At 33.2% G+C, this 15,290-nt stretch overlaps 1 protein-coding gene across 2 annotated transcripts in view; it reads right to left on the bottom strand.

The window, feature by feature from the left end:
* The window catches only part of LOC138932043 (uncharacterized), a 92,860-nt gene that overhangs the window by 56,370 nt on the left and 21,200 nt on the right, over positions 1–15,290 (bottom strand). The window contains exon 2 of one of the 2 annotated variants that reach the window (XM_070293515.1): positions 12,512–12,615. In XM_070293515.1, the coding sequence (XP_070149616.1) occupies positions 12,512–12,603 (92 nt within the window). In that variant the 5' untranslated portion in view covers positions 12,604–12,615. Of the gene's footprint in view, positions 1–6,897; positions 7,131–12,511; positions 12,616–15,290 lie in introns of those variants that run through there. The other variant, XM_070293516.1, reaches the window with a different exon arrangement.

Genomic DNA, 15,290 nt, shown 5'->3' with positions numbered 1-15,290 from the left:
TAGACTCGGACAATGACTGTCGACGAGTATGAATGAACTGCGAATGAGCAATAGTTGGCAAATAAGACGACTGTTCAAGGTCTCTTTGCCACGAGTGCTATTAAATTTATCCGTAGTAACGTGTTAACCCTTTCATTCCCGACCTTCGTGGTTTTTTCAAATTTACGATATGCAAATATGTATTGTGAAAAACATTCTGACAATGGGCTCTTGTTTTAGGTTCATAGACACGTTCTAAATTGTGATTTAAATCACTGAAAGATCACGATATAAAAAAATTTCCAAATCATACTTTTCATATTCTGCTAGTTGTATGTGTATGTGTGTGTGTGTGTGTGTGTTCGCGTGTTCGAAATCTTATATAAAATTCAAATTCTCATCACAATATTACGTTATTGAAAGTTTATTGATAGTAATGAATAATTAACTTCTTTTTAATTGATCTCGTATTCTTGCTACAACAAAAATAGAATAATTTACGTTAATAATTATTGTATTTACAATACGAGCTCTGCAATTGCACTAATCGGATATTTTAACATTTATTTCTTTATCGTAGTAAGCTGATAAAACTCGAAATATTATCGAAACGGTTATATAGATCGATATCTCAGAATGAGAAGAACCAAATTCGAAGATAAAAGAGAAGAATAAATAATATATGTTGTTCGTCTCGTAACATGCTCTGCTTTATACTTTTGATTTAACGAAACGATATCAAATCTTCTCGTTTCGAAATAGTATATCGATATACGTATAAAAAACAGATTTTTTTTTATCTACTATAAATTTTATGGCAACAAAACGCGAAAGATATACATTATATAAAAAAAGAAAGCTTATTTTTCCATATATTTTTCAGACTCTTTTTATAGACAAATATATATATATATATATATATATATATATATTTTTTTTTTTTTTCCTTAGAAACGTCAAACATATGTTAGATATAACACATTTTTTTTTATTAATTTAGTAGGATTACGAAGCATCAAAATTAATACGATCTTGGATTTAATGTTAGCAACGTAGGACAGCTCAAGTGGATACTTAGCACTTCTAGCGGATACTTATCTCCTGCGCCGATATAACTGTTATATAACGAGCGAAGAAATGAATATGCGTGGTCTTGTACCAAGTATTGTCAGAGGTAAAGCGAAAAATAATAATCGCTTGTCTACTGATTATGAGTTAAGCGTATTTGAAAATCACGTCTTGTAAGGTATCGAAAACGGTCCGGGTATTTATAGGTTGTGAAAAGAAACGCGCAAAATATATTAATATTTTTTAATATTTGACGTCTAATTTCATGCATCGAATCCAATTAAAGTGTAGATGCTCGATAATTTCAAATTATTCAAAAATGAATAACTTGGAGAGAAAATAAGTTTTTTTATCTTTTTAAATGTAATCAAAACATATACTGGGTGGCCCATTTTAATCCATCCAGTCGAATATCTCAAAAACCAAACAAAAGTTGTGTGGCTTCGAGGGGGCCATAAGATGGTGACAATGATTTGACCTTGGAAAATCATTTGAAGGTCATGTGAAGGTCAACTTTAAAATCTTAAACGGAAACCCCTATTTTTTATTTAGTATTCTTGTAGCTGACATCGAGAGCTTTCCAAAACACTATAATAAAGTATTTTTTTTATTAAGTACTTTTTGAGTAATTTTATATTTTAATCTGACATATTTTGATATAAAAAATTCAATATCTCGTAAAATATTTAGTTTTTGATAATCTTACCGCAATACTTCTATGTACAGAATAATGAGACAAATCAATTAGTATAAAAAAAAAAAAAAAAAAATTTTTTTAAGAAAATTATTTACAATGTATTTTTTAAAACAATTATTTGTTTTTTTTGGCACTAATTAATTTATCTTATTATTCTGTACATAGAAGTATTGCGGTAAAATTATCGAAAACTGAATATTTTACGAAATATTTTATTTTTTATATCAAAATATGTCAGATTAAAATATAAAATAACTCAAAAAGTACTTAATGAAAAAATACTTTATCATAGTGCTTTGGAAAGCTCTCGATGTCAGCTACAAGAATACTAAATAAAAAGTGGGAGTTCCCATTTAAGATTTTAAAGTTGACCTTCGCATGACCTTCAAATGATTTTCCAAGGTCAAATCATTGTCACCATCTTATGGCCCCCTCGAAGCCATACAACTTTTGTTGGAAACATTTTTCTCTTCCGGGCTTGGTTTTTGAGATATTCGACTGGATGGATTAAAATGGGCCACCCAGTATAATGTATTATTGATAATTACATGTAATAATTTTCTAGTTACTCGAATTTGTCGGATAATTGAATTTGTTCTGAAATGAAAAAAAATTCAAATTTGATACTACTTGTATTTTGCAAATGTAAAATATTGATGTATGATAACGGATTGCAGTTGTTACAACGATTTCAATATATCGATACGAAGCGGCGAACAACGGAGCATGCAACAATGTTTTATATTTATTAAATCGATTTCAAAAGATCGATAGATAGAAGAAGCAAGTAAGGCACAGGCGAGCATACATAAACATTTTGCAATCGAAATTATTTTCGACGTATACAGGGAATGGCGGCCTAAATGTAGAGAGAGACTCAAATTTACAAACCAAACTACTATTTGCAAATATCCTTCAGCAATGTATGTCACGAATAGCGATGAGTGACATAAATTGCAGATAAGTAGCGCGAATTGTTTATATCGGTAACTTGTAATAAAGAAACGAAAGTTAATAGAAGCAGGCGACAGATCCCAAAAAATCAATCATACCGTCAAAAATTAATAAAATAAATATTTCAAATCGTAATAAAACTTATCGGAACAATATAATTTCAATAATCTTGATAAACAATGTTTTAAGTTAATGTAATATCATAAATATGTCTTGCTAATTAATTAGTAACCAAATCATAAAATGCAAAAATTTCAACGGTTTGCGAATTACTATCAGTTATGTTGCAGAATTTATTTTATATCTCGATTTTCGTAGGACGTCGCTCTGACAGTTAATCATCAAATTATGTCATTTCATATAATCATTCACTATTGTCTTCCCTATATTCTAGGACCTAATCATTTCCTACTGAATCCTTTGTCAGAATATACATAATAACGACCAATTATTGAATAAATCAGCGATAGTGCCCGTACGTCTTACCAGATATAATACTAATACGATTATATACTCTTTGCTCTTTGGATTCGTGACGTTGTCGAGAGCATGCAAAGAGAGCCAGACTATCATTAACGTTATTATTATGTCATTCCTCATAAAAATCATCGAGTTGAATTAATTCGTCGTGCAAATCAAGCTGCGGATACAGAATCATCCGGAATCACATGGCGTCCGTATTTACGCGATGAATCGCTAGTCTCGTTCGACAATCGACAAAGTAAGATCGCACGTTAGACTTCCATGAGGTGTGCCGCTCTAGCACGCCTGCTCATAAATTACTGTACGATTGTCGATGATTCTAAAGGTTCATCGATTATCTAAATGTTATGTATCTCTATGATGACATATCAATTTTCTGATATGTCCAAGTCAATCAAGATGCAAAAAATATATTTTTATAAAATCATAATTAAACCGTACTTTTTTTTTTTTTTTTTTTTTTTTTTTTTTTTTTTTTTTTTTTTTAACCAATTTATGTGTGTGCGTGTGTGTGTGTTTATAGAATTTTTAAATAAATTTAATAAACGTGTTCTTACGTGGTCTGATCTACTTTAGTCCATAATAGTATTGAATTTATTATTTAATGTATGGTAACATAAAATTTTATATATTTAATAATGTAATTTAATCCATTAGTTAATATAAATACAGTAATGATAATTTTGATATAAGATTTCTCTAGATTTTTTTTCATAGTATAAAAAAATAAAACTCTCCCTTTCCTTAGATTGTACAGAATGACTGAAATGGAGAAGTTTCATGGCAGGCATTTTAAACAATCTTCAAAATAATTCGCACATTAACCATGTAACCACGTTTTTTAATAGTTACCGATTTTTTTTACAATAGTCAGCGCTATCATCACGTGCCATATACATATGTATTGATTTCTCGTACTCTTTCAATGCTATTTTGCATAAAATTATCGCTTGCGAAGGTAGCTATGCGCGATAACGTTGTCATATATTTGCAAGTTAAACTGTCATTAATAATATGTTACCGTTTAAATTTGTAAAAATAAAAAGCTATTTTATCTCCATTGTAATAGATTAATTTCAATATATACTGGATGGCCCATTTTAATCCATCCAGTCGAATATCTCAAAAACCAAGCCCGGAAGAGAAAGATGTTTCAAACAAAAGTTGTGTGGCTTCAAGAGGACCATAAGATGGTGACAATGATTTGACCTTGGAAAATCATTTGAAGGTCATGCAAAGGTCAACTTTAAAATCTTAAATGGAAACCCCCGTTTTTTATTTAGTATTCTTGTAGCTGACATCGAGAGCTTTCCAAAACACTACAATAAAGTATTTTTTCATTAAGTACTTTTTGAGTTATTTTATATTTTAATCTGACATATTTTGATATAAAAAATTTAATATCTCGTAAAATATTTAATTTTTTATAATCTTACCGTAATACTTCTATGTACAGAATAATGAGACAAATCAACCAGTATAAAAAAAAAAAAAAATTGTTTTTAAGAAAATTATTTACAATGTATTTTTTTAAACATTATTTGTTTTTTTGGGCACTAATTAATTTATCTTATTATTCTGTACATAGAAGTATTACGGTAAAATTATCGAAAACTGAATATTTTACGAAATATTTTCTTTTTTATATCAAAATATGTCAGATTAAAATAATAAAATAACTCAAAAAGTACTTAATGAAAAAATACTCTATTATAGTGTTTTGGAAAGCTCTCGATGTCAGCTACAAGAATACTAAATAAAAAATGGGGGTTTCTATTTAAGATTTTAAAGTCGACCTTCGCATGATCTTCAAATGATTTTCCAAGATCAAATCATTGTCACCATCTTATGGCCCCCTCGAAACCAAACAACTTTTGTCTGAAACATTTTTCTCTTCCGGGCTTGGTTTTTGAGATATTCGACTAGATGGATTAAAATGAGCCACCCAGTATATATACTCGTATTATACCGTATATAACAATCTCAATGTAATAAACTCTTATTTTATATACTTGCCTACAATTGTAGGAACTTTAATTAATATTTTTACGTCGCACTCCTACTTTAAATTGTTTAATAGCTTAAATAACCATAAACGTAATACGCGATACTAATAAAACGCGATGTTTATCGATATAGGCTATTTTAGATCCAATCTTTACGATATCACCTAATCCCTAATAGAAGAGAAACGTTTTTAATAAATAAACAATGTGACAATATCAGTTAATAACTGAAAAGACACGATCTAAAATCTATCATATCATTTATACTTGATATGAAAATAGTGTAAAAGGAAATAGATAATTTATCAACTGATTTTTTTTTTTTTTATATCAAATTTTTGATTACATCAGACAAATAGCTGAGCGTGGAATATTATAGCACGTAAGATATAAATACCGATTGCAAATTGCAATAACGTTAGAGTGAGGATGCGATCAATTTTTTTATGACATCGTAAAAGTCCTCAGAAGATTTCAAGAAAAATGATACATAGCAGTTAGAAAAAATACAAGGATACGTATAACGCAAGAGAGTATCTGATATTTTCGCATCGTAACTTTTTAAGAGCGTGTCGCCATTGAAATAATTGATTATTGCGATATGAATATCTAATTCATGAATAAATTTATCTATTTGCACAGCATCGTTAATATGTTCATACTCGAATAGATCAAAAGTCAATGTCTTACGTGCTAAAGAATATACATAAAAACATTGCTTTGCTATCAAGGCGAAAGCAAGGCAAACATAGAGATATAGAAATATAATGTAAACATACAAATGTATTATATGTGTGTTATTATATGTACAAAATATTAATTTTGCATTCTCGTGATGTCAACATTGCGATCAACATATACGCAACATTCTCTATCTACCATTATTCTTCAACATCACGTGATTTTGCTATCATTTTTTTTTCTTTTTTTTTCACGATTTATATCTAATACTGTTGTTAATTATTGATAACTTTTTAATAATTTTATAATAAGAAAGCATGATAAACGATTTTGATTAAGCATTTTTTCTTTTAAAAAATGTTGATAATATATAAATAAGATGAAAATAATAAAAATATTAAATGTATATATATATATATATATATTACATTTTTATTATTTTTATCAAGATCTGATTTGTGTGAAAGAATAAAAGCATTATTTATCAAGATTCGCAATAAATAATAGATTATCGCAAAATCCTTCCGAGAGGGCTGACTTCAAATTAATCAAAGATTATGTCATTAGATTAATAATTCGCGATTCTGAAATATTCTCTAATTTGAATACGATTCATAGAATATACATCGTGGGATCAATATAAAAAACTCATTATCATTTACTATATTACGCATAAGATTATAAAAAAATCAAGTGTCCATAAAATTATAATATTTGTTATTATATTGATTTGCTTAGGAAAGAAAGGAAAAAAAAAGAAAAAAAATTAAATTACGATAAACTTCCACATTTCAAGAAATGTGATGAAATAGCTTTTAAATGAGATATTATTGATGTAATGGAAATGATGATTAGCTAAAATGTGGAAGGATGCCACCATATTGGTGTCGACGGTTAACGAAATTCGCGTGTGATGCGCGATTTATTATCATATCCGAGACGCGATCCCTATCACATTCGCGCTCAGGCATATCCGTTCACGTTGATACGATCCGCGACCTTATCTCGTAATAAGAAAACGAGCCTGACCTTGGTACCGGTAGATCCATTATGGTGGCGCGATGATGCTGATGATGCTGATGCGATTGATGCACGCGATTATTCGTGCCTCCCATGATCCCTGGGTGGAGAGTCTGTTGTTGCGGATGCTGCGAGGGCAAACTCCTCAAATACGCTTGTTGCTGCTGCTGCTGTTGTTGCTGCCACATGTTATACTTTACAAAAGAGACGCGCTTATCCATTGAAATATACAAATATATATTTTCTTCTCAAAGAGAGTTCTTTCATCCGTTCGTTTGGACAAAGTACATTCGCCCATCGTTAGCGGTTATTGCGTTGAAAACGATGGAAAAACTTTTTAATCCGCTCTTTCAACATTCGTCGATATTACCACACAGTTTTAACGTCACAGTACGATGATTGTTATCTTTGTTTATTGTTTATTGAATATTCGTAATGGTGTTTCAACGTCTCGCTTCACTAGATTATTGAAAACCGAGAGCGCGGCTTAAAGACGCATCATCGACCTTGCGTCAACGTCGATTCGTACTCGATGGACCAATATCACGAGTTATCGCAACAGCGATAGCTTATTTGCCAGTCAAATTAAAATTAACCGATTAATCGCGGTTCTTATACGATGATCTTTCTCGCGCGATAAATAAAGTCGTCCCGTATCCGGTAAACGTTTCTAAAATTTTGTCGAATCTTCCGTCGTTTCTACGGAAGTATATACTCCTTTCGACGCACACTGGTCCTTACAGGTTTTACGCACAAGCACTATATCACTAGAACTTGCGAAATAAGTTGAGACATGGGCATTCTGGCGCATTTTCAATGCGATCTTGATCGATCATCACCGATCCTCGAATTGGATACCGGTCTCTAACAGTTCGTAATTGTCATCGATAGACCACACTCGCAGATCTCCCGCGCAAATTAATCGTCGGAAGTGTCGACAACAGTTTCGACACTGTCAACAAATTGTCACAGTAACGATTCTCGAAAAACTAAGAAAAAGAAAAAAAAACAAAAACAAAAAACGAGTTATGAGTTTCTCGATGTGGCCGCGATTTCTATCTGTCTGTCTCTCTTTCTACCAAGCTGTAGCGCGCAGAGAAACGCGCTACGTAAAAGAGCGCTGCGCGATGACGCAAAGCGCGAACTCTCCGAGGCTGATCCCGAATACGGTATTACGAATGCGTTCGCCGTACATTGCGGAGCGATGATTTTGTTTCAAATGCGGCGACAATTTAGCCAAAGTTGTCGCTGCTGTTTTGACCTATGTGATTGCATAAACGAAAGTTTTGATTAACGTGGAATCTCCTATTCGCCCTGACGTTTCAACGTTTCACGTCCGATATTTTGCCGATCGTGCGAGCGTGAAACGTCAGCGAGAAAAGATCACGTTTTCTGCACGGGAAACTGCGACGCGACGACGACACGGCGACGTCGTCCATCCCATACGCGAGCATCCGCGAAACTGTTAGCGGGCGAGATCTTAGGCGGCAGGCGGCCCTACCCGAACCGAAACTCGATTGCGAAGAGAGAGAGAGAGAGAGAGAGAAGGAGGGAAGGAGAAATATCGAATGGAAAGGGAACGAGGGAAAGACACGAGAACGAGAGAAGAAGCTGCGTATCAACCAGTGTCGTTAGACGAGCCGGGTTTTTTTTTTATTACGCGTGACGTAACAATGAGATGTTTACTGAGTCATGTATACCTAATAGGTACTTCAGTTTTTGCGGGAAGACCAGTTAAATAGGTACTAATAAGTAAACGAATTAATTAATTAATATAATTTGTACATACTAATTTTTTTTTATTTCACACGTTTTCAATTGATTATTTAAAGCTTTTCGAATAAATTCTTTTAAAAAAGGATTAAACGGGGGGGGGGGTCCTCCATACAGGACCTCAACTTCATTCGATTAACTACTTCGTTGATGCCACGTTCAACGCGCATGCACGGAAAAAAAAAAGAAAACCCCCCCGGCCCGTCTAATAACACTTGGCTATCGGTTAAACGCGTACTCCGCAACTCACGGCAGTTGGATGCGTACTGCGTATTGCTGGACGAGCGCTATCCCCACTCCCGACGAACGATCAGCGGTTCCCCTCTTACCGAGCAACCAATCGTCGCTCCCCTCTTTCCCACCCTCTCCCCCCACCACCACACATATATCTGTATGCTTGGCGTGATAACGACACATTATTAAACCGCACTCATACCGGCCGGCTTATGTGATAAGAAGGAAATTTTGGAACTCGTATGCGAAATCGATACACACATACACACACACACACACACACACACACACACACTTGCTTCTTCTTTACTTATTGTAAATGAATCTTTATTCGAGCGCGCTTAATGCGCTTCTTAAATCGCATTTGTAGTGAGGGAAGTGACATTTTTTTTTTTATCTTTTGAATGGGAAAAATACAAAAAATATTAATGTTTGTAATTCATGTGATTCTTCACTATGTTTACGTATATTTATAAAAATAATTAATTGTGGTTACAGTTTTATATTTCAACGTTATTTATTATTTATGATCATATCGATATGAAAATGTTACTTTTTTTTTTTTTTTTTAAATGCGCGACAGTCCAATTTGTATTACGTCATTAAAAAAATGCGTACATAAAATTTAGAACGTAGATACAATTTGTATGCACCTAATCTAATTCATAAAATTTGTATACCCATTTTGATGAATACAGCCCGTAATGGATATTTTATATACCTATATGTTTTTCAACTTGTACATACTAAAGACTACATTATATTGTAATTCGACGATAAAACAAAAGTAAAATCCTATTTTTAATTTTTCTCACTTGTCATAAACAATTTTATTTAGCAGAATTTATTTTCGACGGCAAGAGACCTTGGTCTTTCGAATGATGAGCTATTGCAAGATTTTCTTATGTGACATTCTTATGGATATATAAGTCACGCTGAGAGGCACTAAAAAAACCATCGGGATTTTTCTCAAGAATAATATGCTAAACCCAGAGGTCATATCAAAGAATGACTATGCGAAGGCCGACGTTTAGAAAACGAGCGCTGCGCAGTTTAAATTCTCACAAATATTATATCCGATATATATATACTTCAGAGAACACACATGATTTTTGCTCCGAAAAATAAACCAAAAGCGAGGCGTCCAATTTCCCGATAAGCGATCTGTCAAATGTAACGATTCGATATTTGCAAATTTTTTTTTTTAATCGAATATTTTTTTTTGCACGATCTTCCTCTATATCTCGTATTTCAAAGAAAAAAAAAGCAATGTGTAAATAAAATTCGCTGTCGCCGAAACCCCCGAAGCTATATAATCGAGCTAATCGCACACGTCGTAATATCTGACAAGATTTCATCCCACGCATGATATCTCCACACATTTGTCGCTGAGAATGTCAAACGTATGTGTATCAACAATTTGTATCTTCATGGCATTATCCGATTTTGCTCTTCTTATCATCCGAAGCAAATATTCATTTAATGCGGTATTGTATATGTATACAATATAGTCGGAGACCCCACGTGCGTGAGGTACATCGAGTTACTTTCTTATGTTTGTTCGCAAACAAGAGATATAGTCTACGATTTCGATATATTGCACAATTTCATATGCGGACTACGATGAAATAAAAGTGTCATAAAAGTATCAGCACAATGGGGTCGTAATTTATTCACGTACTTATTTCACGTTGTAATTCTATTGTTTTGGTTCTCTGAGGATTTAAATAGATAATATGCGTACGTTTCTTAGGCAAATTTTGAAACGGTATGCGCACCGATACAACCAATCGTATTAATGAGAAAATATATATACTGGGTGGCCCATTTTAATCCATCCAGTCGAATATCTCAAAAACCAAGCCCGGAAGAGAAAAATGTTTCAAACAAAAGTTGTGTGGCTTCAAGGGGGCCATAGGATGGTGACAATGATCTGACCTTGGAAAATCATTTGAAGGTCATGCGAAGTTCAACTTTAAAATCTTAAACGGAAACCCCCATTTTTTATTTAGTATTCTTGTAGCTGACATCGAGAGCTTTCCAAAACACTATAATAAAGTATTTTTTCATTAAGTACTTTTTGAGTTATTTTATATTTTATGTAATCTGACATATTTTGATATAAAATATAAAATAACTCAAAAAGTACTTAATGAAAAAATACTTTATTATAGTGTTTTGGAAAGCTCTCGAGGTCAACTACAAGAATATGTAATAAAAAATAGGGGGTGCCATTTAAAAAAATTGAGGTGACATTCACGTGACCTTCAAATGACTCTTCAAGGTCAAACCAATGGTACCATCTTATGGCCCCCTCGAAACCAAACAACTTTTGTCTGAAATATTTTTCTCTTCCGGGCTTGGTTTTTGAGATATTCGACTGGATGGATTAAAATGGGCCACCCAGTATATATATAAAAACAAGAATTACTTTGATTTTCATATCATCTCATATACACATTACGTTGTATGAGAAATATTCAGTTTTTGTATTTATATATTGTATTGTATATATACAATATATATATATTATGAGTTTTAGGACAAAATAAAAAATAAATAACACATTAGAGATAATTTTCTAATCGTAAAAGAATTTTTAATATTAATATCGCTTATAAAAAATAGAATAATTTTAACGAAATAATTCTATCTTATGGTGGACAAAAATTTTATTAAATAACCATAAAACATCTCAGCTTATTTGAGGAATTAATTCAGAATTTGCAATGTTTTCGCTACTCAAAGAAAATTGATAACGACACGGGTCGAAAGAGCATTTTTTTTTTTCTCAAGTTGCATTCAGCAAATATGGACTATGTACGTAAGCTTCGATATGGTCGATGCCATCTAGCAACTCGGAGAACAAAACCCTTTTGCTCAGCCGTGCTGCAACGCCAGCGAGCTGGTAATTCCGATTAGATGAGAGTGCAGTAATGCGCCGTATTTACGGCTGATTAATTAACTGAACACGATCATGAAGGGTTGTATTCATGTAAGAAACTATAATAGAATTAACAGTAAACTGGTACTTTGTAATGCAACTTCACCGTGAAAATAACTCTTCATGTACGTTTTCGAGTCACGACATTTATCCCGTAATGCTTCATGCGCAATCGACGATTTATTGCACAGCGATCTATATGTATCTTTTAAATAAATTCATAGTAATTAATTCAAACACTAATTAAAGTATAATTCCATTCCCATTCGGGACAAAATTTAATCAATCATCATGTGTGTGATTATTTTGTCAAATCGAATTTAATAAAAAAAGTGAGTAATGTGGAAAATCAATATTTTCTCCTCGATACGTAAAATAATTTTCATACTTTAGTCATCATATTTATACAAATATGTGTACACGTAAGTTTACGCGATTAAAAAGTCGCGATATATAAATATTATTTTGCGATTATGATGGTCAATAAAAAGATATTTCAACTTATACAATAACATGATGCATAAGAAAATCTCTTTACATGAAGAGGGAAAGGAGTTAGAAATTACATTTGAATATATTTTTATTAACACATTATCACATACCTCATTACGTCGCCATCATGATGAAGAAATTATTAGCATGCTAATTTCAAGTACAATAATTTTGACTTACCCATATGAAATGGTGCTCTCGGGTACGGACGTGCCTGAAGAGGACGTGCCTGAGGAGATGCCAGAGTCATCTTCGTCCACGTCATCCTTCATTTTTTAAAGTTCCTGCACATTAAAATAATGCTTTGTTAATTTAGAAAAAAAAAAATAAAGCGTATAAATTTAAAAAAAAAAGAAGATATTTTATTTAGATATGTATTTAATGGCTAAATTTTGTTATACGGTGTATTGTGGCGTAAATTTAGCTTTAGAGAGAGAGAGAGAGAAAGTGCAACTTCATTTTATACGATAAACAAATACGCACTTATATAGAATGTGCTTGACGAGGCATCTTCTATATTTAAATGTTTGCTATTAGAGTGAATAAAGAGGAAGAAGTGCTTCAGTTGCATCAACCGCAAAATATGCATTCGAGCACGTGCGCTCGTAAGTATTCGTCCGATACATTCTCGGCGAGATTCTTTTCACACGTGCGATGGATTGCAATTGGATTGATGCCATAACGTGAGTAAAACTGAGCGATTAAGCGTTTAAAAGGGAGTAATTTCTGCTTGATAGAATCGATGTGAAAATGATAATTGATGCATGGTCGTCGACTAAATGACATAACTGATCGCGATACGTACAGCTGATTCAATAAGTACGCTCGACCAATTGTATAATAACGAATGTGAGAGAAGAATTGCGATGATTGGTCGTATAAGATAATCAATATTAAAATCGTAGATAACGTATCTCGATTGTAATTAAATAGCGCTGTCACCTGAATGTCATCAGGAATACCAGGTATATAAATATGAAACCGGAATTTTTGTATAGAAAATACATGTTTATTGTATGAAAATGATAAAAAATATTTTATTCCAAGTATCGCCCATTGCTAGCTATACATTTTTCCCATCTCTCTGACAATTTGTGGATGCCGCGCCAAAAAAACTGTTGCTCCTTTGAGGCAAACCAGTCATCGAGCCATTTTCGTACATTTTCGTAAGAAGTGAAGCGCTGCTCACAGCAAGTGCGTGTCCCATCGATGCAAATAAGTAGTAATCGGATGGAGCCAAGTCTGATGAGTAAGCCGCATGCGAAAGTATTTCCCAACTAAACGCCCCAATCGTTTCCTTGACCGGTTTTGCTGTGTGTGATGGTGCATTATCATGAAGCAAAATAACTTTGCGTTGCCTTTTTTGATATTCTGGTCGTTTTTCACGCAAAGCTTGATTCAAATCGATCATTTGTTGTCGGTAGCGTTCGGTATTAACGGTTTCGCCAGGTTTTAGCAGCTCATAATAGATCACACCCTTCTTCCACGTTCTTCGTTTCTCACGTCAAAATCGCCACTTTTGAATTTTTTAAACCACTCAAAGCACTGTGATTTACCAAGAGCATGCTCACCGTAAGCTTCGACAAGCATTCGATGCGATTCTGCAGCAGTTTTCTTCAAATGGTAACAGAAAATCAATGCTGTCCGCAAATCGTAGTTTCCAGGCACAAAATTCGATATGTTCAACGCTATTAAAAACTATGCTGTTGTATGAAACTTGTATTGTTGTGAGTTGAAAATCTCTATCAGATGTCAAAACAAGAAAATGGCGCCAATGACGCGGTTTGACGGTAACTAATGTAGTTGTCAATGTGACAGCTAGGGCCATCCATGGGCAAATTTTGGTTTCATATTTATATATCCTTGCGTCAAATATTCGCAATATTAGCCATTTAAATATTTATAAACCGAAGTTGCATAAGAGTTGTTAATTTTGAAATTTAGTTTAATTCGGGGAAAAACAAAAACAGAAATGTACAGCAACTACGCCAGATTTATTATTTCCATATTAATTAATATTAAAGAACAATGTGAAGTATAAATTGTAACCTTAATATTTAACTTGCTTAATATTTTACTTGCTTTTAGTGTAAATAAGAATTAAATACGCTACGTTCACAATTCGTATCCACTTGTTCCGTGTCCTATTTTGCACAAACTGTGAAATCTGTTTTATCGAGATGAATGGCGAACTCTGAACGGATATGCAGATTGATGAATTCGCCAGGTTGGAACGCGTGTGTGAACATGAACGCGAATTGAATTTGCGATTCGTCATAGTGCCGGTGTATGAAAAATCTGGGCTGATCGACATTCGGGCGAACCGGCAAAATCAGTAGAATTCAGACCGCGGATAAACCACGTCGCCGTAAAATGATCGCATGCGTTCCGCGTGCGCGAATAACAGGCGCTAATTCGTGACAATCGCGCGACATTGCCCAGGATCAAGGATGGTCTTTTTGTTCATGGTCACGCAAGTCTCGTGTCACATCGCACGGCTGCAGATTAACACGTACGTGTGTCCCGATCGTAACAACAAACAAGAGACACATGTTCATACTATTCGTGACGCTACAATAATCCCATCGGGTCGATCGACTCCGTCGTATCGAGATCCCGCGCCTCGACATGATCGATATTTGCAGAGAATGAAAAAAGTTTTGCTATGCGAGCGTGTATATCTTTTACAAATCGTGTACAAATGTATTTTTTAGAAAAAATTGAATTAAGAAATACGTAAAAGATACGACTTGAATATCCGAAAAAAGAAATGTATATTTATTCGGATAATCACTTTTACGGACTAGAATAAAAGTGAACGTTTCTCATAAATATTCTGAGCGTATTTCGAAATTATACATTTTCGTTAAATAAAGAGTGACCCAATTTTATATATATATTTTATGATCAACATTATATATTATTCATCTTGAGATTAACAATTATTATTATTTAATAA

The sequence above is a fragment of the Polyergus mexicanus genome, unplaced genomic scaffold (genome assembly GCF_030449975.1).
Source record: "Polyergus mexicanus isolate NDT 795.1 unplaced genomic scaffold, iyPolMexi1.0 SCAF_3, whole genome shotgun sequence".
In the NCBI taxonomy this organism is placed as follows: Eukaryota; Metazoa; Arthropoda; class Insecta; order Hymenoptera; family Formicidae; genus Polyergus; species Polyergus mexicanus.
Note: the sequence above shows the minus strand (reverse complement) of the source record. Positions and strands in the feature narration are given on the sequence as shown.